We start from the raw sequence: 27,834 nt of genomic DNA on the forward strand, positions 1-27,834 counted from the left end.
GTTGGCGTAGGCGGTGAAACACACAAAGTGCTAGGCTCCATTACCTTAGAAATCACAATAGGTCATCTCACCTTTTCTCAGCCCTGCTACGTTTTTGAAAAACTTCATCATTCCCTTATCTTAGGCATGGACTTTCTTGAATCAAACAAAGCCCTTGTTTCCTTAGCAGACAAAAGTCTTATCATTCAAGAAGGCCTTGTCTCAGTACCATTGATAGAAACTAGTGCAGGCTATGCTAGATGTAAGAAGCCAGTTGTCATTCCACCTCATTGTCAAGTTGACATTCCTGTCCATATTTCCCGCTGTAGGCCAGGCACAGTTCTCCTTTTAGAACCAGTTCCTGAACTCTCTAGAACTAACATTCAAGGTGGTAGATGTCTGGTCACCAATTCCAAAAAGGCAGTTTATATGCGGTTGCTAAATCCTAGCGACTCAAAAATTCATTTGAATACACAACGCGTACTTGCCATTGCATCAGAAATTGATCCTTTAAGTGTCTCTATTCTCCCGGATAAACCCAACTCTGACACGAGGTCACCTCAGGGCAGCTTTAGGTCACCCCAGGTCAATGTGTCTACAGTCTCTCAGGGCAGAAACAGGGCATCCAACTCAAATGATAGGTCACCTCAGGAACACTTTAGGTCATCCACACATACTCCCAGGTCACACGAAGACAACTTTCAAGCCCCTCCCTGCACACAAACACCGCCTCCTGACCTCAAATTTGATCTCTCAGAATCAGACCTCACATTTGACCAAAAACAACAACTCCTTACCTTTCTCAAATCACAACATTCTGCCTTTGCTCAAAACTGGTCTGAGTTAGGTAAGACACATCTACACAAACATAAAATAGAGACAGGTGATGCTAGACCGGTTAGGCTTCCCTTTTACAGACAAAGTGCTGAGGTTAGGAAAGAATGTTCACGCCAAATTAAAGAAATGCTAGATGCCAAAATCATTCGACCCAGTTCTTCTGAATGGCACTCTCCTGTAGTAATGGTAAAAAAGAAAGACAACACCTATCGTTTTGCTGTAGATTACAGGCGTCTTAATGCTGTCACCAAACCTATATTTTTTCCCCTAATTCGGTTTGAAGATGTTATTGATGCAGTTGGTGAAAGTCATGCTAAAGTCTTTAGTGTCCTTGATTGTGCTAGTGGATTTTGGCAGATTCCACTGCATGCAGCTACAAAACATAAATCAGCTTTCATTACGCCCGATGGTGTTTTTGAATGGAATCGTCTCCCTTTTGGCTTAAAAAACGCTCCAATGGCATTCCAAAACACAATTTCTGAAGCCCTAAAAGAGATGAATTGGAAATATATTCTAATATATGTTGACGATATTATCGTCTTCTCTAAATCATTTTCTGAACATTTAACACATTTGAAATGCGTTTTCGAAAAGATCAAACAAGCAGGCTTGACCCTCAAACCCAGCAAATGCAAGTTTGCAGCAAAACAAGTTCAGTATCTAGGGCACATCTTCAATAAAAATGGCATTGAAGTGGACAAATCTAAAATAGAAGCAGTCATGCAAATTCCCCAACCAAAGAATGTCCATGATGTTCGCCACTTTCTCGGTCTTTGCAGCTATTACAGGAAATTTGTTCCAAATTTCTCAGGCATAGCATCACCTCTCTATGAAACTCTAAAGAAAGATGTAAAGTTTTCTTGGACTGACAATTGTCAAAAAGCCTTTACTACACTAAAACAAGCTTTAACATCTGCTCCAGTCCTTGCATATCCAGACCCTACAAAACCTTTTATTCTCACAACAGATGCTTCACAAACATCACTAGGCTATATTCTAGGTCAGAAAGGCTCAGATGGTAAAGAGCATGTCATCTGTTATGGCGGCAGGTCACTTCATTCCACAGAAAGAAATTGGGGTGTTACACAACTAGAATGTTTGGCAGTTGTAGAAGGGATCAAGGTATTTAGAGTGTATTTGGCTGGGAACAAATTCCAAGTTTACACAGACCACAAAGCTCTCACATGGCTAAAAAGTGTTAAACATGAAACTGGTCGTCTTGGACGATGGTCTATTATGCTCCAAGATTATGATTTCGAAATTGTGCACAAACCTGGGAAAGCCAATACAAATGCAGATGCCTTATCTCGAACTAAATACCCTGAACCCAAAACTGCACCAGTTACAGATGACATACCTTCACCACCCTTACCATCTCGACAAACATATGCACAAGTAGTTGCATGTCCTGCCCCTCCTATAAACAAAACTATACCCACCCCAAACTTCTCCTCCAGGCCACCCCCCAGAGAGACTTATCAGGATGTGTATAGCAAAAGGCCCCTGACCTCTCATGTCACATCCACATCATCCCCTCTACCCTCTGACCCCTCATCTGATTCAGACCTGTCCTCAGACCCTCCAGTTCCATTAGCTGTTGATTTCTACTATGCTAACGAAACTGTGGCATCTGGTCCTGCTGTAATGTGTGCAGGCTATGACATTGATGATGAGCACTTTGATGTACAGCAATACAATTCTCCAGACCTACGACCAATCATTGATTACCTTTCAAATGGTGAAATCCCTCCCAGTTACACTGATGCCCAAGTCAAAGGTCTTGTTGGTCGTTCCCAGGAATATGTCATTAAAGACAACATTATCTATCATTTGTATCAGCCCAAATTTAGGGGTTCAAAGACCCACAGACCTCCACAAATCACTCAAGGTGTTGTCCCCCTTAGCAAACGTAAGGACCTGCTTTATGCTTATCATGATTCCAAAGTAGGTGGCTGTCATCTTGGTAGAGATTCCACTTTTCAGGCTCTCATTTCCAAATATCACTGGCCTGGCATGTACCAAGACATTGAAAACTACATTCAGTCCTGTGAAGTGTGTCAGAAGATTAAGTCCAAGTCCCATGGTAGACATGCTCCTATGGTTCCCATGCCAATTGGAGATACATTCTCTCGTCTCCACATAGACATCTTAGGTCCCCTGCCTGAAACTAAAGATGGTTTCAAATATGTTCTACTTGTAGTTGATTCCTTTACTCGGTGGACTGAAGGCTTCGCAATAAAAACTCAGGATGCCACTGAGGTGGCTAATGTTCTCTTTAATCAGGTCATTACGCGCTTTGGTGCTCCAAAAACCCTTCTTTCCGACAGAGGTCGTCAGTTCACTTCAAAGCTTGTCAATGCTCTTTGTGAACTACTTGAAATTAAGCATCATCTGACCTCCTCATATCACCCTGAGACAAATGGCATGTGTGAGAGACGCAACAGGACTATTGAACAAGCCCTTAGAGCATATTGTCCTCAAGATCAGTCCAACTGGGCAGACCTCATTCCATGTGTAATGATGGCAATGCGAAGCACACCATGTGCCTCCACAGGGTACACACCATTTTACCTCATCTTTGGCAGAGAGATGCATCTCCCCATTGACACTGCCCTTCTTCCCAAACCAACTCTTGGCAAAACTGCAGAAAGTCATCTTAAATGTCTTCTTGAGAATCTAAAGATAGCAAAAGCAATTGCCAAAGATAACATGGAAATTTCTCAGGATGTCAACAAAGAACGCACGGACCTCAAAGCAAAAGAACCATCATATGCTGTAGGTGATCTTGTATTATTGCAGAATTCACATGTTCTCCCAGGCCAGTCCCCAAAACTTGCAGTGAAATGGTTAGGTCCCTACACTATCCTAGAATTAGGTCCAAATCACACATACAAAATTCAAAACACAGAAACGAACAAACCACACAAAGCCTTCATCCATGCAAACAGATTGAAACCTCACATTGCCCGCACACATCCCAACAATAGACTCCCAGATCATGTCCAAAACCCGAGATGTCAAACTCCAGTTCCAAGCAATGATGTTGACACACATCCTGACACACAGATGGTCCAGTCACAGCCATATATCTCTGATCAAGGCAGTACACCATCTACATCTCAGTCAGATACCGGCTTCTCACAGCAGCCAGACACCACATCTCAAGATGACCAAACATATACTGTTGACAAGATTCTCGAATGCAAAGTTGTCAACGGCACCAAACACTATCACATCAAATGGTTAGGTTACGCCAAAACCACTTGGGAACCATCCCGCAATCTCAGTCAGGACCTAATCCAACACTTCCATAGATCTAGAACCATGTCCGGTAAAAGGCGCAAAAATGGGCGAAAATACTTTAAATAAGACACCAAGGTTTCATCAGCTCCCACCTATCTTTGAGAAGTTTCTAACTGTTGCCTTAGATGTTGAATGACCACCCCTTCTTACAGTTACGTCGTTTCTGTGTCTCATAGTGCTAGGTTGTTCAGATGTTGCTGGCCAGAACATCAGGCTCAACCAGGTCATCTCATCTAATGGTCCCATGTTCTCTTTCGTTTCTCTAAGGTTCATCATGGAGTCTGATTATCCTGTGGCTACTCTCGTTTAGCGCCCCTTCTGTCCTCGCTTCCGGTCCAGTTCAACGTCTTAACTATGGGGTTTTGTTTCAACCGTCATCTCAAATCAATTTTGCCACAGATTACTGGATTCACACATACGAGGTGAAGCTTCCACATGTACCAGGCATCCCAACCATGAGTGGATGTCTTCACAGTAACAGAACCTGTGTCCTACTTCACCAAATTCAAATGCATCTAAATGTAATTAAAACTAGATGCGTTGCCCAGCTAAATGAAACTAGACAACAAATTATTAAGCTAATTCCAGCATCAAAGATACCTTCATCATCGAGATCAAAACGCGCTATTCTTAGTTTTGTCGGGTCTCTCTCTAAAACATTGTTTGGTACTGCTACTACCAGTGATGTTAACCTTCTCGCCAAACATATTAATGCTCTCACAAGACATGATATCAACCTTGCAAACACCATCCAACAACACTCTGCCCATCTCTCCTCGTTTATGAAGCTTGTCGACTCTAGATTTAAGAATGCACTTAAAGGTGTCAAAGCTAATCATGATGCAATTACATTTACAGCTATTGCTATGGAAAACAATGTCAAAACAATCCAGTCTACATTTACTGCTCTTACAGGCCTATTGATTGATCAAATCCAACATGCTTCCATTATAGAACACCAGTTGGAAGAACTAAAGTTAGGAATCTTAGACTTAGCTAAAAATAAGTTATCACCATTGCTGGTAGCACCAGAAATTTTAGAACAAACAATTCATCACCTGTCTGCAGTTTTATCTGATAAATATCCAAATTTTCAACTTTTGCACACGAACCCTACATATTATTATTCCCATGCTAAATTTATCTTTGTCCGTACTAAGTCCCATATCTATATCTCAGTTAAATTTCCACTCTCTTCATTGGCTAAACCCCTTCAAATGTATAAAGTTATCTCTTTACCTTTGCCAATCAATAGCACTTCACCACATTCTACCCAATTGTTAGACACTCCTACTTATTTTGCGTTGTCTGCTGATTCCCAACACCATATCAATATTGATAGCTCAATGCTTACCCCATGTACAGGTGATGAATTTCATTTGCTATGTCCAGTTAGGCTTTCTCTTAATTCAATTACTAAATCTTCTTGTCTGTTGGCACTCTTTCAAAACAATAAACAACAAGTTAAGGCACTTTGTAACTTCCGCTATGTAACCAGACCTCAACCGCCTACACTCATCTCTGTTGGTTCTTCAAATGTTCTTGTCTACAGAGTTCCATTCCTGACCCTTACTTGTCCTGGCACTCACCGTATGATTCCTGGGTGTCAATTTTGTCTTATTGCAACTCCCTGCTATTGCTCTCTCTCAACTGAAGATATATTTTACCCAGCCTCCTTCAGTTCTTGTAGAAATTCCACCTCTCACATCACCCATCTCCATCCTGTCAATCTAGCCTTATTACAACATTTCTTTGATGACTCGGCCCTCTCCAGTATAGCTGGGGATACCAATTTTAGGAAATCAATTAATTTCACAATTCAAAAATTTAATATATTTTCCCATGCCATTTCCAATGTTTTGGCTAACGACAATCAAGCCCACCTCAGTTTAAGACGTGTTGCAGAGAGTGCTAAAAAGGATCAAACAATCTTTCAAACAATTGCTGAGCCACTGCTTGATGGTCAAATCAGTCTTCCTCCAAGTTCCTGGCTTGATACGAATGCTATTCTAGCCTTAAGCGCCTCAATTGCATCAGCTGTGTCTATAATTTTGGTTGTTTGGATGTTTTTGAAAATTCGAACTCTATCTGCAGCACTCTTGTTAGTCACTCGCGTTGTCCCCACCAAAGCAGTGCAACCACCAGCTCTTAATTATAATGATCATGCCACTGCTAGTACTCCACCCACGGACTTTGTCATCACAGATCTTGCTGACTACCATGTCTCAATCCTTCTTGGTTTTATCACACTTTTAATTGCCTCCATCTTGCTTATACTAGTCTTTCAGCGCCGTTCAGGACTTCAGAATGGCCTTGTTTTAGAACTTACTACAGGTCCTGAATGTGTCACTGTCCCTATTTTGTCTTTGACTCTATGCCCTGCCTACTGGGACATCCAGGCCCCATATACAGTAGACAACCTTTGTGTTTCGGGATACATTTTTCCCACTCTGTCAGTTGATTGGACGGACTTTATAGTAACAAATAAACTTACTAGCACATCCCTTACCGTTCCCTCAACCATTCAGATATCATTCTTTACAGCCCAAAAGCTGCAGCGACTCTTTAAACAGCCATTCACTGCCTATGTCCTTCTAGTTCACAATGGATATTATAAGGTAGTGGACCCGACATCACTTCTACCTCAATTTTAGTTGTTGCAATATGTATTTCTATACTTATTGAATGTACATATTAGATTTGGGCATTCTGAACAGTATGTATCATTGTTGTCATGTTCTTAGATGTGATCATATCTTATGTTTGTACACTTAGACTTTAACTACCATTATTTTACCTGATGTTACTTCAAGCTTTTGAGGTCAAAAGCTCCACGACGCACAGGGATATTGTAACAGTGCTAAAATTGCTATATTTTATTCAACTTTTTGTGAAATTCGGCTTCAATTCATAAGTTGTCGGTTAACCATTTAAGACCTGTTGGTACATACTAGCGATAAGAAATTGCATAACAACATCTGGCACTTCAGATTTACGCCGCCACAATCAGGTCGGCCGGCGAGACTTTAATTACATGTTGAATAACAACTAGTAGTGGTCAGCGCGTTCGGCCCTTACCAGTGTACCGTTATCAGCTATTTAGCGTCAACTGACCAAACTAGAAAATTGAAAACGCGAAACCAAACACGAGCTGAGTGATTCTATCGGCATTTATAATCTTCTATTACGCAACTTTCCAAACTGACCGTGGGCTTTGGCTATTAACAGACCAAACCCATCATACAAAATTGTATAACATGTCCAGTCTTTATTAGTCCAAAGTCTCAAATTTCAAACTGGACACGCTCGTGTAGACTTGCCTTCAGATTAACAAAGGAGGTCTCAGGTATAAATATAGGGGGAAATCGACTGTTAGTCATTCCTGCTTTGCCTGAGAACCTCTCTCTGTTTGTCTTTGAAGGTAAGTCACTTTTACTTGTTACTTTGGCATTTAGGTTGAACTTTGCTTAAAATTGTCTTTTAAAATTGTCTTTAATTTTGTATGAATATCTTGCTTGAACAATGAACTTATACTCTATGTATTAGAAATGCCGTGCGAATCTAAGCTGCATATTATTCAAGTTTTACTGACACAAATTAACTACAGTACTTTATATGCGTGCGTCGCATGTAGAAATATTACTATTCCACAATCAGCGTTCGTATCCCACATGTTTACTTATCGGGTTAAAACTACTAGGCAAATACATTTGTAATTAGTAATCACAGGTGTCGTGGATGCTTCATAATTATCATGTTTTAATGTGAACAGCGTGCATTATAATAATGTATGAATTATTTGTCCATGTATCGGTAGGACCACTATTCATATGTGTGTCGTGTTATTTACCTTATTGTATGCTGTATCGTTAGTAGAGTGGTTTTATAATGCAACAACGTTAAATGCGTCAATATGCATTAACATGATCCAGTTACTCGATATAATTTACTTTATGTATATTTGTTTGCGTTCTTATGCCTGATAAATACGGTTCAAGAATATAACTTATATCCGATGTTCATTCATCAAATATATTCTTTATATACAAAACCAGATCAGTGCAAGTACAGCAAAGTATATTATTCTTATCTGTAGCCCAAAATATATTTCTCATTAGGTAACTACTTTGTGAGGGCATATCACTAGACTACAATACTTGAACGTAACTTTTTGTTCTAGATAAATGCACGCAAATTAAGCAATGCCTGATAAATTTATGTTTTCCAATTTATGCATATTATTTCCATTCGGTAAGATGAATGGACGCTGTATAGAATATCTCTGATACTATACTTTTAGCATAATTTGGACGCTACAGATAACGTAGTAGTTTTATGTTGTAGAATAGTTATAATGAAACAGGCTTTCCTATAGCAGTATTTATATTCATTTTTAAACTACAGTTCACAAGCAATTTCTCTCTTTTGGCGAAATCTCCAATAAGGTTCATAAACATTCACAATAGAACATACGTTCACTAATAATCAGTTTTTAATTCATATATATTTCAAGTTTCAAATACGGTATTCATTCATGTGTGATTTGTATAAGCTCGGCCCACATAGCACGGTATGCACAGGCGGCACCGCTCATTGTTATATAACGGCACACTCACCAGCGCTCGGCAGTGACGTCACGTACCGTATTTAATCATGTTGCGCAAAGCTGTTATCTGAATTTAGTATAGTGTATTCAGTCATTGAATGCAGGTCCCATTATTATTTACCGTATTAAATCTTGTGTTCACTATTTAACTCTGGAGTGTACACCTGAATCAGCTATAGTTCATGACGTCACATGTACCGTATTTAATGTAAAATAAGTTATTAGACATGTCATTGTTCAAGAAAGGTGTTGTTATAATCTTTCATATGAATGCTTTTGTAAACATTGTTCAGATGTTATTTATGAGCACCTTAAATATATAGACCAAACATTATGAGTAATTATCAATGAGTAATTTAATGTGAATTGATTATAAGGTCTGCATTATATCAAATGTTTACTGCTATAATATAAATGAATATCCAATGAGTTGAGCTTACACTTTACACTTTGTTATTATTTTACAAATGGTATTTTAATTATAAATGTGTTACGTAATCTTATGCAATGTTATATTAGGCTGTAACTTGAATAGGTACTGAGACGTCTCTGAAGTTAATGCATTGTTCTCAAAGTGAGATCACATAACAAGCAATTGTTTATTAACGCATGTCTATTATATGACAAAGAATATCTTAACAGTTTTTGTATCACTGCTTCATTATTTGTCTGATTATGTCTTTGTGTTTGATGATGAAGGAGATTGTCTGACTATGTCTATATGCTTGATGATGATGAAAACATTTAATAAAGGATTCCTGCTTTGCCTGAGAACCTCTCTCTGTTTGTCTTTGAAGGTGTGTTGATCCCGTGGCTAATTCCCCCCGAAAGCATTCTAGGTTTTGATCAGTTTTAGTGTAAAAACTAACTCTGTTTCACTTACATTAACAACTGTGAGCGAATCGGCGATAGCCACAGGGAAACCTGGTACTTGTAAGGATGTAACTGTAAAATTACACGAATTATTCAAACAGGATGCTCGTGTAAGTACAATCCCCTTCCTTGATGGCAAAGTGCGTGGCTATCAGGATCTAGATTGATAACCAGGAAGAACAATACGCCTAAAATAGCTGTAGGTCAGCCTGCCCTAATGTACACATCAGTAATTTCAGTGAATTTATCATTTGTCCTTTGAGAGGTATTTATAGCTAAAATAGATAGAATTATCGTTTAACCGTCCGCATGTTTTCAGAAATGAGCGGGCCACTGTAACTTGATAATGCCCTCATATTGCTTGACGACGGGCCGTTGTTAGGTGACGTCATAGGATAGAGATAGGTGACGTCACGTTCAATAGTGACGTCATCTGGTTTGTTCTATGACGTTTCCATATTTGTATAGTGGTTCATTGACTTTCTTGTTTATTGCAGTAAATGTTTTAAAACCGATATTGATGTTTCTTTTTAGCTGATAACAAATTCCTCCAATCAGCTGTAATAACGTGTTTTTTTCAGTTAATGGAAAACCTCGTACTTCTGCAAAGGATAAGGCTATGAAAGATAGCGTTGCCCTCATAATATCACACAGCACAGGCAACATAAACAATGCAGAAAAAACACAGAAGAAACATATATTCATATCTAGGTTAGCCATGTTTGCATATATTACAAACATATGCCGCATGATAAAGGATGAGACCATTTTGAAGTGTGATGTGTGACATCATTTACATCAAGTTTGGGGGGCACGGGTGGCCCAGTCGTCGAAGGCGCCGCGATTCGCGGTGCAGAGTTGCGTCCCTTGGGCACGCCAGAAACCTATGATTGTGGGTTCGAATCCCGGTTCGCCCCAATTATATTTCTAGGTTTGTCAGCACCATACCCGTGCTCGTGGGTTTCACCGAAGTGGTAAATGTCCGAGACCTGCATCACTTTGGGCTTTCTTCCCGCATTAAGCTGACACGCCGCGATATGACTGGAATACTGTTAAAAGCGGCGTTAAACCCAACTCACTCACTCACTCACATCAAGTTTTCGTCTCCTGAACTGACGTTCGTTGATTCCTCTGTACGTGGTTAATATGATGCACTTGATACATCTCTATTCCAAAACACGTGGTTGTATACACACAGGGAAAAGATAAGCAGTTATATGTCGATGGGATTTTACTCTACCCTTCGTTATTTGTCTTCACTTAATTTGATTAATAAATTGTTTTAGGTTTAACTGCCCCAGTCACAAGGCGCCAACACACTAAATTTGTATTGATATAAAATATATCAGAGCCAAATAAACGAATATGCTAAAGAGCTTATGCCTTTTGTACTAATGTTATTGTCGAGAATATTTCATAAGAATTTGAACCAGTGCACATGTGTATGTTTGAAGTTCCACTTCATAGATTTCTCCAGCTATTAATCAATAATACTTTTGCCGCCACCTTTCACAATTCCCAAATGAATGAAATTGGTAGAGTATAAACAGTTGAAGTCCACCTTGAGATTGCCTGTAATTAATTATTTAGAGTGCAAGTATCGTGAAAGAAATATTGTTGAGAATATCAATTTTAAAAGATACATATAGTCAATTCCCGAGCGATAAAAAGTCATAAAATTCGTAGAGAGTGAGGTGAGATGAAATGGGGTTTAACGTCGCGTTCAAAATTATTGTACTTCAAAAGCGACGTACATACATGTGTGTGTGCGGCTGCTTGTACTAGTCCAGACTAATGTCGATTTTCTAGTGCTAGCCTACTGAGATACCATGAGATACCATGTTTAAGTTTAACATGACACCGCACAGGCACAGTATATAGCACTGACTCTTGAGCCGACCAGTCCTCGTTTTAGGCACTCAATGCCGAGAATCAGGCTGGGTAACAACAAGTACCATCTCTTAACGTCTATTGGTACGACGCCGATCTCCCGCTCCTTCAGGCGGACGCTCTACCACAAGACGACGGAAGCAGTCTTGTAGAGAGTATTTAAATGTCCAAGTGAAGGGCGGAAATCACATGTTCCGTAATCCAAAACTATTTGGGGGCGTGGCCTAATGCTACTGGCGCTACGGAGCTGTGGTGCGGGATTGGCTTATATGTAGACTTGGTCTACTACATATGTATATAATCTATCTTGTGATGCTAAGCAGACATACGGATACGTCCGGAAGGGTTTTGTGTTAATCCTACAAAAATAACATGATTGCATACATTGTTGAATGTGTGAAACGACCTTCGATCTTGGTATTGTGAATAATTAATGTCTGTAATTAGTTTTTATGATGAACATTCTGTTCAGGTACCATAAACCATCTGCTATCATCGGTCCTATTCCACACAACGAATGCCTGTCAGGGACTAATCACCATTACTTCACTTTTTAAATTATCTTGTGGATACAGGGGATGTTCCGGCTTGGTTGTGCAAAGGTCGAACAGTACTTCTCCCAAAGAAAGGTGATTTGACTGACCCTAAAAACTTTCCCCCTATTTTTTGGTCTGAATACACAGTACAAACTATATACATGGTTTCTTACAGATCTTGTGTTATCATACTGCGCTTCCAATGACATTATGTACATGGAGCAGAGAGAAGTCACAAGGGGATGCTGGGGTTGTGAGGATCAATTAGTTAGTTCAGAAAATTTTCCTTGAAGAGGCTAAAACTTTCGACGGTAACATCTCAATATTTTGGATAGACTACAGAAAAGCCTATGATTTTGTACCACACGAATGGATTTTGAAGTCATTGGAAAGTATTGACCACTCTGAGTGTATACTTGTTTTACTGAAGTCTTTAATTGATTGCAAGTCAACTCAACTTAAGATGTATACGCATAGGCAGGTGGTGACTTCGGAACCCATTTCTGTTCGAAGATGAATATTTCAGGGCGATTATTTTAGTCCTTTGCTTTTCTGTTTTTCACGAAATCCTTTAAGCGTTTTGCTTAGCAAAGAGGAAGGTTATCATCCTGTACATCCTCAACACAGATCCCCAACACCCTTTACTCACCTCTGTTACATGGATGACCTTGAACATATTGCCCATGGAAGGTCCACACTAAAAACAGATTCTTATTGTTAGAATGTAAACTTAAGTTACTGTGTATTGATATTTTATGGACGTTTTATTTGCACTCTTATATGCTTTACCTAACCTAATATGTTAACCGGAAATGATGATTAGAATTAACTGCCCCTGATGTTTGAAAATATTTGTCAGTTGTCATTCATGCATGTCAGACATGTGTACGCCTCTGTCAATAAATCTGTTATGCACAGAGAGTAGTTAAAGCATCTATCAAACTAAAGGTTAGAAGTAAATGTATGGCGAATTCAACACTCATTGTTGAGTCCTTTTGTTATGATATCGTTTGGTCTCGACAATTGCAACATTCTTCATCTGAAACGTGGCAAGGTAGAAGAGGGAAGATCAGTCAGTTTACTTGGGGGAGAAGTTATTGACCATGTCGTGGAAGGTCAGGCCTATATCTTCTTAGGGATTCCGATTTAGGGACAAACTCCAGAATGCCCATATCAAGGAAAAACTTCGGTCAGAGTACAAATGTAGACATAAGAAAAATCTGGAGTTCAAAGCTGAACGGTCTCAATAAAGTTAAAGCCACAAATATTTATGCTGTTCACGTCATATTCTTTTGGTGTTGTTGATTAGACGAAACACGAAGAATCATGTCAGACAATGGATCCCACCACCTTCGCCCTTCTCTCAATCGCTTATATTAACCAATCATAATGAGAGGGCGTGATTTGATTAACGTGGATGCTCTTCATGATAGTATTGTTTTGTGCACTTTTGCACACATTTATTTGTCTGATGATCCTCTTATGAGTGAGTGATTTATTATTTAACGTCACATGGGCAGTATTTCAGCCATATCGTGACGAGAAGTTATACATTTATGATACATATATTTAGACTAAATAAGAAGCTGTCAACGATGGACAGTAGAATAACTAGAATATCACAGACTTGATTTTAAACTAGTTGAGAATATTAAAAAAAGCAGTGAGCATTAATGAACAACACGATGTAAAAATGGGCTAGAAATCGTCAGCCACTGAAGGGAGATCACCATACTGGGGACCATAGGATCCTCTTGTGAAGCATGTAAAGACTCATGATGAAAACAAGGCATTCCACAGTTTTCTTGAATTGTTTTATAGTCATTACTTAGAAGTTGACGGATGACAAAGTAGATACAATTTACGGACAACAACTTCTATAATACTGTAAAGGAGACGTTTCAGTATAGATCGTTTCGGTCAAGCAAGACTGAATGAGGAACATTGTACAGAATATATATAGTAGGTGGAGGATTAATTTACACAAAAATGAAAGTCCGACTACTGGTAGTCTAGATCAAGTACTTTGTGTACACCTCTGACAAGTGTAAATTGTCACGGCACCCATGGCCGAAAGCTATGAATACAAAAACCCATTTAGAAAATGGTAAAATGTAACAAATGTTATATTTGGGATAACACTTTCTTAGTACTTTAGATTCAAGTACTTTTTTGGTTGAATACCTTCCCATCACTCTGGGAATGTGGGTTCGAATCCCTATGGGACTAAACCCCAACAGGTGCGAGAGCCAAGTCGGACCGAGCACAGAGCAAACACTTCTAATAGAGACTATGTTGAATATGAAGATGGAACAGGGCTTCACTTTGAGCAACATGTTTGTTTTAAATACCACGATTTTTGCCACTGTATAGTGGTATTTAGTAGATATAATACCAGTCTATAGATGTAAAAACATTTCATGATACATATGTGAGGTTTAAGCTGATTTTGACATTGAGTGAGTTGGGTTTTTCATTGCCAAGCTGTGAGTCATATCATGGTGAGGAACACCAATTATCGCGGAGGAAATGAATTCAATGTTTTAAACATTCCACCAACATTTTAAACTGGACCAAACAAAGACATAAATAATCTACACTGCTCACTCTCGCTGGCCCCGTAAACAATGAGATTAGACATTGAGTGATTGAGTGTTGTTAACGCCATAATGGAAAACGTTTGAAAAGCAACTTAACTATAGATGAAGTGCCATTGTTGATATCAGGTTTAGGGAAGACATCTTACACTACTGCCTAGAAGTTCATTCCCCTTACACGCATGGGCAACGCGTTACGCAACCAGTGTGCATCGGGTTGGTCACGCGTGTGAGACCCGTGTGCAACGCGTTGCACACGGGTGTGCACCCCGTCCGCCACTCGTGTGCAACGCGTGACACACTCATTAGAGGGGGAACAAACTTTTGACCAAAGGAGGACCCGTCTTAAGCTGAACCTGGAGGTGGTAACATGGAGAGAAAATATTGTTATCCTGACGAAAATGATAATACACACGTATTTCCTAATGTCTCCTTTCTTTATGTGATTTTAGTGGGAATAACATGAATACTGTTGCGATTAAATAGATCTGTTTTGTTTTATACGACCATTGCTTCTAAATCCGATGGTGTTAAGAGAATACATGGCCCTGGAACATGTTATTGCAATTGAAATGCTTTTATTGTGATTTGACATTAACCGTCTGTAGTACGACTTTCAGTGATAATATGTATGAGGTTTGGCGGCGCATTGTTTTTATTGGACCCTAATTACTTTATGATGACTTGGACTCTTTATCACAGCTCCATAGCCGTGAGGCTGGAAAAGAGCAGCATGTAATTAATGAGGGTGGGTTATATCATTGAGGATACACTTGAGGGAGAGAATACTAATTACCGTACTACAGGAAGAGACCTGTAGACGTAAGCGCGGGGTTGTGTTTTAGCTGGCCGTTTGATAATGGCCGCCAGGAGAAGTGAGCTTTGCCTGCATCATCTAAAATAAATAATAAGATACAGCAGTGTTATTTTCACGGTCTGTTGAATAAACTCCCAGCGCAACGGTCAATGTATCTTCTACTTGATCCTTGATACATCATTTTGTCTTTCACAATATATAGTATTTCAACGTACAAAGGACACTGATCTAAAGCAATTCCGCGGGAGTAGTTGTTACCTGTGCATTACTGTATTTTCCCAGTGAGTACCCGGATGATATAGCAGAAATCTAGACTTGTTCGCGACCTGTGCTCGCCATTCGTAAGCGCATTTTAATTGAAAGTAGAAGGACGTATGGTCACACTGATCAACAAAAATTAAATACAGTTTTTGAAATGTAGGTATATTTGTGGGGAGCATCGGTAATGCTGATGCAGTTTTGATAAGCCACTTGCTTGGTAATTGTGCGATCTTCGTGTACACTATTTTGACTTGCAACACAGTAAATATTTCACTGAACTTTGCTTATTTTACCGTGTGTATATGTTTACATTCAAAATGTAAACAGATTTCAATAAGGAAATGTATTAAAACGCCTAAATATTCAGTTTATTTTACAAATTAACTGAAAAATATGTCCATCTTTATTAATATGATAACGAATTCCAAATATTTGTTTATGTTTAATACCATCACCAAGTACAGTTCTGTATTGTTTGGCTTCTTTTCTTAGCATAATTAATATATTGTGATGTGTTTAAGCTCTCTTGGTCGTCTTTATCATTTTTAGTCAGTCGGTTAAATAAATGAATGGATTATTCAGTCAATTTGTAAAATGACTGAAATATTTAGATATTTAATAAATTGCCTGAGTGAATCATATTTTACACATTGACTGTAACATATACACGCTTACAAAAGAAAATACTTGTGAAAACACCGTCTATCGCGCATCGAAAAACTTCCCAACCAAACGGAAAGGAACAAGAATGATTCTGTTCAAAGCTGCAGCGAATGAATGAAAACAAAATGCAAATATCATTATAACAACCTACCAAAGTTATAATGTATCCGGGAATATCAACATACAGGAACAATATCCATTGCGTCTGCAGCTGTACAAAAATACTTATTCGATGTAAAATGTCTATGTGAGAATCAAATACTTTAATAATAATTATTTGGAAACAATATTTGGAATATATATGAAATATATTAAAATACTTAAATATATCGTTTTTAAACGTTATTTAAATGTATCGAATAGTATAACCCGTGTTTGTTTCTTAACTGATCACTTATTTTGTTTCAATTGTTTCACATAGGTGCCAAGTTAGCTGAGAAAGCCCACTGACAACTATTCTTATAATGTCCACGGTTCTTAAAAACATACATTGAGTTAGATAACAATGAACAACCAGTCAGTGTATTATCGGTTACCCTTTGAACAAAGTACATTCGATGGTCCTTCAGCATCAACATTGTCGAGGTGTAATTTCATTTGTTTCTTATAATAAAGCTTGAAATTCTTTATGATCCTGGCATCTAGTGTTAATTGTTAAAGTTAATCTCTGCAGCCGGTGCGTGTCAAAATACGGGGTTGTGTACTCGCGGGCAGATGACCACGGAGTACGCTGACCACTGTGTCGGATTAACGAGACTGATTAATGAGTGATTTCAGTAATTCGTTGCAAATAGGTGTGTCGAGTCGGAGTGCGAGAATGTCAGATTAACGGGACTAAATAGCGCTGAATCAATCGGTTCCCATCATTTGTGTCGGATAAAGCCGAGTGTCGGATTAACGACTGTCGGATTAACGAGACTTGACTGTATGTTGTTTTTACATCTGTACTTCACGCCATGATATGAGTATTCCCTAGGTTTAGTAACCCTACCTTCACATGTAAACACTTACCTTTGACATATCCACTGTGCAAGATAACAGTAATTAATCAATCAATGTATTTCCTGTTGATCCTTTGATGTCTGGGAATGATCAGTTGATTTACAAAAAAAGTAAAGCAACTGATCATACATCACTTGCTGGGCTGCGACGTGCATAACTCACATTCCACCTCACTTCAAACCTGGATTTAGATTAAATAATTACCCCAGGTACAAGAAAGACCAAATTTGAACCTTTATCGGGTAATCTGAGTGGTGCTACAACTAAGTATACATGTTATAAATTCATTAACTGAGCAGCATGTGAATTACGACAAATACAGAAGTGTAGGGTTATACCAGAAAATGTGGATGACAACAAGGGAGTAGTAATTGTATCATCCACGCAATCTGAAATCCGCAAATGCTTTCACTCAGGACATTTATTTATTAGCAAACTGTAACAATCAGGGGTATTTCCAAATGACGACATCCGATGAGCTTTCGCCGTAATTTGTCTGTTTGTTTAGGCTGAAGAAAGTAATTACCATGCGCCCTTTGTTGAAATCTTCATAGATCACGGGTAACCAATCAGTTTTCAAAAATGCGTAAGTTTATTTAGCTGTCCTTGCAGACTGGTAGCCCAGTCTCTTGTCACGCTCGGTTGCGTTAACGAGCAAATTGACTCACGGCAGCTAGTAAGCCCAAGCGGAAATCCAAAGGTCGTGTTACCTGAAGAATCAACCTTCATTTGCGAAATATCTACTGCTCTCAAAATCAATATTTCTCCCAATACTAAAAGTCAGAACTTTCTAACCAAGGAGTACCAGTTGAAACTGGTCGATGGCTGAACATTCCCAGGGAAGACAACCAGTGTCCACTCTGTGATTCTATCGCCGTGGGAGATGAATTGCATTATATTCCGATGTGAAGCTTTTCACCAACGGCGATATGAACTCTTAAATAAGCAATATCTTAAGTTTCCAAACATTTAAGAAAATTATGACCACTAACAGTGTAAGAAATCTTAAAGGCCTATCTAAATTCCTTAACAATGTGTACAATACAATTGGTAAATTGTATTAGTATCCACGTATCCTATTTTCATTAAATTGTACATAATAAAAATTGTCGATAATTGTATGTCATGTTATTCTAAGAATAAATGAGTTTGAGTCCGACACCCGAGAAGAAGCCAGAGATTAGTGCCCCTTTTTGAATAGTTTACAATCATGTGTTTTACGGTTAGCTGTGTTGGCTTAAACGTATTTTTATTTCAAAAGAAATCTGGAAATCGGTAAACAAGCAAAACATGCTTATGTAATACCTCTCCAGGTAACAACTTAACAACAGCTGGATATATATAAGAGAGTGATGAACATAAACATACAAAATGCACAAATGAAAGCAAGCAAGTGGTGTCTTTGAAATAAGGTAATGCAGTTTTCCTTTACTACATGCATAAAATTAAGCTACTCAAACCTTTTGCTTTTGAAATGATGTCATGAACTGATTTAAGAAGAGTCATGTTTGTAGAACTGCTTAACTACTGCCATGTAATATAATTTTTAGACCATACCCATGTGTGTAAAAATACACAGTGTTTCTGATATTATCGTATTTTTTAACAGTTATAGAAAAAGTGAATTGCATCTTCAAGGTGATATCCACAAGTGCAGTCTGGTATGTCTGATACATGTCGTCTAAACTTATCAGCGTTTAAGTCACTGCAGCCGAGCCTAAGGCGACAGTGGACAATTTGGCATGATCTATGAAAATATTTGAAGTCAAAATTATTAATAATTGCATCAGAACGATTAATTAAGGATTTGATTTCTTTTAATGAGCGAGCATTAGTTACTTCATCGGATAGAGGGTTCCGCAGGTTGATCATATCCAGAAGAAATGATAATAAGCATAGGACTGTGTTCTACATTTGATTGTTTGTATGTTGAATCTTTTTCTAAGGTTATATTTCCTGTTATCAGAGAATTGAATATACACTTTTCAAATAATTTGGCTAAGCAACTTGTGAGTGCTACAAGTCTATAATTTGAGCATTCATGTTCATCGCTGACACTGACACCGCATCAGCCCGGCAGTGGACTTGACCACCGATTATATAACTCCTACAGACAGGTGGGGTGGTTGTTCAAAGCGAAACGGACGACCCCGTCTGTTATCTAATAAATGCTGTGCGGCGCCTTTGATCTTGCCTCCAACCATACACCTTATAGTAGTAAACGACGATCAGGATGGCCTGGAAACAAACACAATTCTGTCTGCCCAATGCATCCACAATTAACTAGAATGCTTCATATCTACAAATATATATAGAAAATAGATATTTGCCCACAGCAAATATTCATTTGCTTAATTGCATCAGTGTGGTTTATCAGAACATGTACAATGCTTTCTTACGCTTGGTGAGGCAGACTGGTGTGTGTGTGTGGGGGGGGGGGGGGGGGGGGGTTGCACTTCTTTATTTAATCATTACCCTTTTTTACCCTAATAGTACAAGTGCTTCCCCGTGTGCGAGATAGGCTTAAGTCGGAAAGCGCACGTTATATCTCCGAGGTACCTATCTACCAGAACTCTATTTGCTGTTCTGGCCATACATAAATATATGTAAGTTACGTACATGGGGAGGCTAGATTATTTACAGCTTACAGCAATATAGTGCAAATATTATGTTCAATAAAAGAAGACGTTGATAGATCTATAACACACTTTTTGTACTATTAAACCAACTGTGGACTTTTAAGACATTTTCGCTTATTGTAATAACATCTAGCTAACCAATCATGTCTATCTCTGAAATCCACAAGCATAGTTGCTGTCAAACCTAAAAAACATATTCAGGGAGGTCAGTTTTGATTTGCCAAGCACCTTAAGGTGAGTTTATTTTTAAACTGTCAAAAGCGATTGTCCCTTCAATACTAGTATATGTCTGGAAGCTGTCTCTCGGACTGTTATGAGTTATGATGTATTTTATGATATAACTGGGGAATGTTCAAATGAGTTACTGTCGTTTAATCCAACGTTCTAACTGTCAACTGTCTCAACAGGATCATAGGTTAGGTTATATACCTCCTCCCTGTCTCTATGTCTTAAGTTGTTAATCGGTAACTGCGGTCCAAATGTATCAACTTATTCATCTATTGTTGCAAACTTGACTGATTTAAACATATCTTATTGATCATGAACTACTCAGTCAGTCAAGCACCTGTATCAGAAATGTAAAACCAGCCATGTTTCATGTAGTCCCAATATCACTGAAAAATGCCGATGTAACGTGACAAATAAATTTACTCACAGGCAATATATTTTTCGTGAGAGTGAAGCACAATTTTATTAAAGTTTTATTAACAATTTCATAAACTATAATAATATTAATATTAAAATTCATCATCACTTGCCAAGTTTATGAAAATGTCCCCATTTGGGAGATGTCACATATAAACAAGGATTCGAACTAAGTTTGATCGTCTTTGACACTGAGGTTTATCCCCACTTTGCCAGGAAACTGCAGAAGATTAACAGTGAGTGAGTGAGCATCGTTTCTATGTTTATACAAGAAAAGATGTCATGCCAAAAACGCTCACAGTAGTTAGTAAGTAAACTCACGACCTGTCATGACCTGGTTGAGTGACTTCCTCAAATGAACGTGAAAGGATTACCCACAGAGAAAGAAAGGATTAAAGTCACCCATAAATCTTATCCTAACGTAGTACTCCAACTTCTAAATGCCTCTCAAAGAAGGATTAAAACCCTAAATATATCCTATCTACGTGGTATAGGTACTCACAACCTCTAATAATAAACTGTTACGTTTGGTATCCCCAGCAATACTCACTATGGTAATTGGGCAAATGTAAAAATCACAAACCCTAACGAGATTCTGTCTACATGGTCACACCCGGTGATTGTGAAGATCTCAAATTTTATCAACTGTCAGACAGCATGGCTGTTCATATTCATTTACAACATCCTCTTATAATTAGTATAAAAGTGTCCAACACAAAACCTTCTTTTATTTATTTTTCAAAATACAACACAGAAAGTTGGGTGTGGGGAAATGGGACATATTCCTACGTGAAATAATGAGACATTAGTAGTGGTGACGGCTATGTCATAATTGAACTGTCTAAAGCATAAATTTGGCGAACGAAAAACGTTATATTTGCAATCAAATGGAATGACTCGTGTGGGCAAATGAATATGTTCGCAATCCACAAACAATTATTTTATTAATGGCGAACATTTACCAACCCGCGACAATCGTGTCAACACGGGGGTTTCTTAGCAATAAACTCGCATCTAAATTCACTACTGTTCAACTGTCGGCTAGCCACAATGGCTAGACTGGACCCTAGTGGAATGGTTCATGCCATAAAAGTCTAGCAACCGAACACTAATTAAGATGGGCCGACCTTGTATTTACGGTCTGGTGAACACAGCTCAATGGCCGCTCATTAACTCAAATTTCACTTCTCACTGTTTTGTTTTATTTCACTATTCATTTGATAAATTTGTCAACTTCAACTGGAACCCGGTCCCGTGTTACACGCGTGGCACACGCGTGTGCAACGGGTTGCACACGCGATTCACACCCGTTGGACACGGGTGTGCAACGGATGTGAATCGCGTGTGCAACCCGTTGAGCACCCGTGTCACATGCGTGTTACACGCGTTCTCAACGCGTGTTAGGGGAATGAACTTTTAGGCAGTAGTGTATGCATCACCGGGACTACTTTATGTGGAATTGAAGGAGTTGGGTCATATCGTATTTCAGTTGTATCACGGCATAGCAATGCGCCTCAAACTTATGGACGCGATAGCCTCATGAGATGAGACTTTGATGAATGTAAGGGAAGGTGAAATGGGGTTTATCGTCTCGTTCAAGATCATTGCAGTTATGTAGTGAATGAGTAGGTAAGTTGTGTTTAACGCCGTTTTGAAAACAATATTCCAGTTATAAACTTTCATCAACAGAGACAATATCAAGCTAGTCCATTCAGGCAAGCAACACAAATGTTTACTTTAAGAAATATTTCCCATCATCATAAAAAGGGTGTCACAGGCCGAGGCTTGCGCTCCTTAATGTATCATAAACAGCACATTGTTAAATTCAACATGCACGCATATATATGTTATTAGAATGTTTTTAGAGGATGGGAAATATTCAGTAAATTGTGACATATTCCGATTGATTAAAAAGCTTTAGCAGTCAGTCATCAGCAATGAACACGTAGAATAAGATGGATAAACACAAAGATTACAACTTTAAAGTCTGTATGAGTTATATGTAAACAGCCTTAAACATTACCAATTAAAATCTACATTACAGATAGGTTTAACGCAGTCTTTGCATTTTGTGGGCACCAAGCAACAAAGCTGAGATAATGGACATCAATGTTGAATAATATAACAAGGCGAGACCAAAACAGTGAGTATATTAGACATGTAAACACTGACAGATGAAAGGTATCGAACAGATCCGATTCAAATATTTGAACATGAAACATGCCACGGAAATAGTCAGATGGATGTGAGATGTCGAGAGCATATTGAATAATGGTACTGAATCGGGCGCTCCAAGTAATACTGGTTCACACGCCCGAGGTAATACTGAATCTAACGGACACGGTAATACGGAAATAGATGTCCCAGGTAAAACTGAATCAGGCGGACGAGATGATACTGAATCAGATGTCCCAGGTAATAATGAATCAAATCTGTGTTCACTCTGGCTTAAGTGTCAAGTGGCTATACCTAGCACCTGTGTTTATTCTGGTTCAGATGCAGATTACCTACACACACCTACGTTCACCCTGGCTTAAGTGTCAAGTGGATGTACCTAGTCACCTGTGTTTATTCTGGTTCAGATGGGGGCGGTTGGGTAGCCTAGTGGTTAAAGCGTTCGCTCGTCACGCCGAAGACCCGGGTTCGATTCCCGACATGGGTACAATGTGTGAAGCCCATTTCTGGTGTCCCCCGCCGTGATATTGCTGGAATATTGCTAAAAGCGGCGTAAAACTCAACTCACTCACTCACTCACTCACTCTGGTTCAGATGCAGATTACCTACACCCACCTACGTTCACCCTGGCTTAAGTGTTAAGTGGTGATTTCCCTCCTAACTACCTCCGCTCTGGTTTACGTGTCAAGTGATGATATCCCTCCTAACTACGTCCACTCTGGTTTATGTGTCAAGTGATGATATCCCTCCTTACTACCTCCACTCTGGTTTGCGTGTCAAGTGATGATATCCCTCCTAACTACGTCCACTCTTGTTTACGTGTCAAGTGATGATTTTCCTCCTAACTACGTTAACCCTGACTCACGTGGTGAGTGGTCATACCTCCCAACCTACGTTTACCCTGGCTTAAGTGTTAATTAGTTACACCGCTATACCACCACCACCACCCACCCACCCCTCTCAGACCCACAACCACCACCCACCACCCCCACCCCCAACCCCACTCCCAACCCCAACCCACACACACTGATATTGAATTCCTATATCCCTCCCACCTGTGTTCACTTTGACTCGGGCGTTGCGTGGTTATATCCCTCTACCTCACTCTTGCTTAAATGTTAAGCGGTTATACCCCGACTGTCAGGGTGTTATGTGTCTATACCCTTATCTAATCTATGATCATGCCTTCCTTCTGATGAGTATAGCTGCTTGGACTGTTCTACAAAATCGAAGTTGATTTTTGTTGTCCAAGTGTACGTGCACTTAAAACCATTAGCTGTCTGTTTGCTTTTTACGGGCAAAACAGCATGGTAAACACAATACTTTCCTCACCCTGATGTGTGTAATGGAAATATATATCCATGACACAGGTGCCAGTACCAGCATAACAGGATGATAGTGCAGCTTCTGCTTTCGCTTGCCTGGAGGTCTGTTCTTGTGTTGCATGAATATGAACATGGTCTGTGTAAGTTTTTCTTCTTTTGAATTTCATCCAGATTATTTTACAACTTGGGTGAACCCAAGATGAAGTCTTAACAATGTTGTAAATGTCAGTTTAAAGAGGAGGGGTACAATATGTGTATATGTGTAGTAACTGCTGTTTCTGTTGATTACGATTTTTTTATTGTCAAGAGCGCCAATGAAATATTCAAAAGCTAAAAACCACAATGTATTACTGTTTTTTATCAAACATTCCATAAACATTAGACATGGGATATCATGCATTGCATATATATTCACTATTTGATACGTTTCAGATGCCAACTTTAGTTGTTTGTTGGAGGCATCAGGTATTTCCTATGTGGATTACGACATTAGCTCCTCAACAGAGGAAGACCTGCTGACAATCCTGAGAGATGTGGAGAAAGTGCTCCAGCCAAGCATCAATGTACTTCTCCTCTGTGACGTCACAACCACTGTTTCAGCCTTACGTGAAATGGTACGTTAAACAATATATACATATATAACACTCACTGAGAAAATAAACAGGAACTCATCCTTCGTGTGTTTCTAAGTTTCAAATTGATGACATACAGAGGAACAAGTTCTGGGTGATGTTGATATGGAGACATTTCTAGGCATTTGTATCGAAGAGGATATATGGATGTCAACTTCTTTATTATGAGGAACACAACGTTTCGGAGTATATGCTTACTCCTTCATCAGGTGAATGAATGCCATGAGGCAGAGAGCATATATATGTACATGTAAGGACAACAACATTGATAAGATAACAAAAGGTGGAAAATAACAAAGGGTACAGATGATTGGCGCTGATAGCTGATAAGCAATAAACAATGGAAGCCAACACCAAGTGCACGTGGGTTTCACCAAAGTGGTAAACGTCTGTGACCTGCATCACTTAGGGCTTACTTCCCACAACTGACATGCCGTGATATAACTGGAATAGACCCGTGAAGAATCCAGGGTAGAATAGGTCTTCAGCAACCCATACTTGCCGTAAAAGGCGACTATGCTTGGCGTAAAAGGCGACTAACGGGATCGGGTGGTCAGGCTCGCTGACTTGGTTGATACATGTCATCGATCCCAATTGTCTGGTCCAGACTCGATTATTTACAGACTGCCGTCATATAGCTGGAATATTGCTAAGTGCGGCGTTAAACAACAAACAAACATATAACTGGAATACTGTTCTAAGCGGCATAAAACCAAACTCACTCTCTCACTCTTAGTTACATATGTCAAAAAAGCGATGTACGTGATTCTTACGAGTGAGTATGGTTTTACGCTGCTTTTAGCAGTATTCCAGCAATATCACGGCGGGGGACACCAGAAATGGGTCTCACACATTGTACCTATGTCGGGAATCGTACCTGGGTCTTCGGCGTGACAACCGAACGCTTTAACCACTGGACCACCCGATGGTAGTCAAAGTTTAATGGACTTGTACGCTTCGAGAAGGAATTGTTGGGTGAGTATGGTTTTACGCCGCTTTTAGCAATATTCCAGTAATATCACGGTGGGGGACACTAGAAATGGGCCTCACATATTGTACCCACGTCGGGAATCGAACCCGGGCCTTCGATGTGACGACCGAACGCTTTAACCACTGGGCTACTCGACCGCCCCGTTCGCGAAGGAAGGTCGAGTGGAGCTCACGAACGTTCACCTCGTAAATATCCCGTTGGCCACCGAAACCTATGGTGCCACTTTGGTAATTTTATTATTTATAAATTGAATTTTCTTGTTATTTAATTATTCTTTTGTTTATTTGTTCGAAATTTCGTGTTATTTTTCTCGTTTCCTCGATTTTGTTCCCGTTACTTCAATTATTTTCTCGAAATCTAAAAAACAAATTCTCGTTACTTTGATTATTTTCACGTTATCTGAAGTTTGTCGAATCGAAATTTCGAATTTTTAAAACTAATTGAAATAACGAGAATATAATTGAAATTACAAACAATAAACTAAATAACGACACAGAGTTTCAAATTACGAAGATCTTATCGAAGTAATTAAAACAAAAGAGAAAAATTAGAAATTTCTGGAATTAACGAGAAAATACTCAATGTAAGGCGGAATCTATTAGTTTTTTAAATAAACTTGAAATGCCAAAAGGATATTATCCATGTTACGAGAGAAAAAAACATAATTTCGATTTATTTAAATATACTGGAAATATCAAGAATATAATCGATGTTACGAGAAGATATAAGAAAGTATAAGTGCAATAATTGAAATCATTCCTTTCCTTAGGTTCTCTCCCTAGTAGCTGTTACTCGAGTTTGTATGGGACAGAAGGTCCACTGTTCTCAATTGTCCCCTACGATCATTGAGAATAGTGAAAAAATTAAATATTTCTCTTTCGTATTAATATGATTTCATTTTGGATTTTTAGAAATTCATAGAATTTCGTTGGCTTCTCTGTTCATATACGTTCGAGTAGCTGACCATCTCCCAAAAGAGTTAGTTTGGCCTTCGGAATTGCATCATTTGGCTTTAAGAGATCTACGGCAGATAGCAGATAGAACTGCAATTCTTGTTTTAGTCGAACCACGGCTGGGGCATGGTCTTGACATTCCAGAAACAAGAGAGCAATGGATTCACGTTCATTGCAAGTTGGACATACCTTGTCATAGTGTTTAATGAAACCGAGTGTGAGGCGTGAAATGGCTACTTCAACTCTCCTTTCATTTGAGTATGTCCTTCTTGTGGATGTTAGGTTGAATTATGTATAGTCATCTTCTGATCTTACTGGCGGGCCATTGAGCTTTGCCATTTCTGTTCTATGGGGGCTTTGGTTTTGTTATCTTTATCTCTCGTTTGCTGAAGGCTGTGTCTCCGCTATCTCTAGAGCTTCATTCGCCATTGTGTCTGCTTTTTCATTTCCATGAATAACTATGCGAGGCGGGATCCAACACAGCTCCACCTGTTTTTCTATGTCCGATAGTTTATTATATTCGACAATATTATTGGCTGTGTTTGACCTAGAATTTGAATTTCAGCCGCTTATCTCTTGTAGTGGCTTACGAGTCTGATAGGATGACAGCCACACATTGCAGATCGATCAGCCGGTCTGTAAGGTTCTTTTACAAGAAGGGAACCGACCAATCAGATATCTAGATTGTTTGACGAGGATATTTAATTGCAAAGTTTTTTTATTGCATCTCTGAAATGATTATTTGCATTCAACGACAAGAGGATGTGTATTCAGCTGACGCCTCGCCGAATATTTTTCTGCCTTTAAATCTGAAATTGTTGTTGTGCTGCTGTTCTGCCGTAAATATACACACTTTGACCATAAATGCATCGAATGTGTCACATGTACACATGACTATGTGCTATGCTATTCATAGCGCAACCCCAAATAAGCTCTGACCACTGTGATTGGTGCAGCCGCCTATCGAGTTCTCAAATACAGACATCAGTCTTCATAGGCTTCATGATAGTTTAATGTTGACTAGCGTCGGCATTGCATGTGAAGATGTCAATAATATTTAAAAGGATAGAGTCCGAGGTGATTCTTGGAAAAATATGCTTTTCGCCTTTT

General features: G+C 39.0%; 2 protein-coding genes across 2 annotated transcripts in view; one reads left to right on the forward strand and one right to left on the reverse strand.

Annotated features, from left to right (window-relative positions):
• LOC124122006 (multiple epidermal growth factor-like domains protein 10) overlaps window positions 1-27,834 on the reverse strand; it is a 173,190-nt gene that overhangs the window by 36,596 nt on the left and 108,760 nt on the right. The window lies entirely within an intron of this gene.
• Window positions 3,086-9,595, forward strand: LOC124147300. Its single transcript, XM_046517983.2, has 2 exons — window positions 3,086-7,540; window positions 9,523-9,595. Exon 1 carries the CDS (start codon window positions 4,575-4,577, stop codon window positions 6,771-6,773), a length of 2,199 nt encoding a protein of 732 aa, XP_046373939.2. The 5' UTR covers window positions 3,086-4,574; the 3' UTR covers window positions 6,774-7,540; window positions 9,523-9,595.

The sequence above is a fragment of the Haliotis rufescens genome, unplaced genomic scaffold, assembly GCF_023055435.1.
Source record: "Haliotis rufescens isolate VD_foot unplaced genomic scaffold, xgHalRufe1.0.p SCAF_22, whole genome shotgun sequence".
NCBI classification, from domain to species: Eukaryota; Metazoa; Mollusca; class Gastropoda; order Lepetellida; family Haliotidae; genus Haliotis; species Haliotis rufescens.

What these genes read in the sequence shown, in the direction of transcription:
- LOC124147300 (XM_046517983.2), top strand. Translation starts at nt 4,575, where the DNA reads ATGAGTGGATGTCTTCACAGTAACAGAACCTGTGTCCTACTTCACCAA.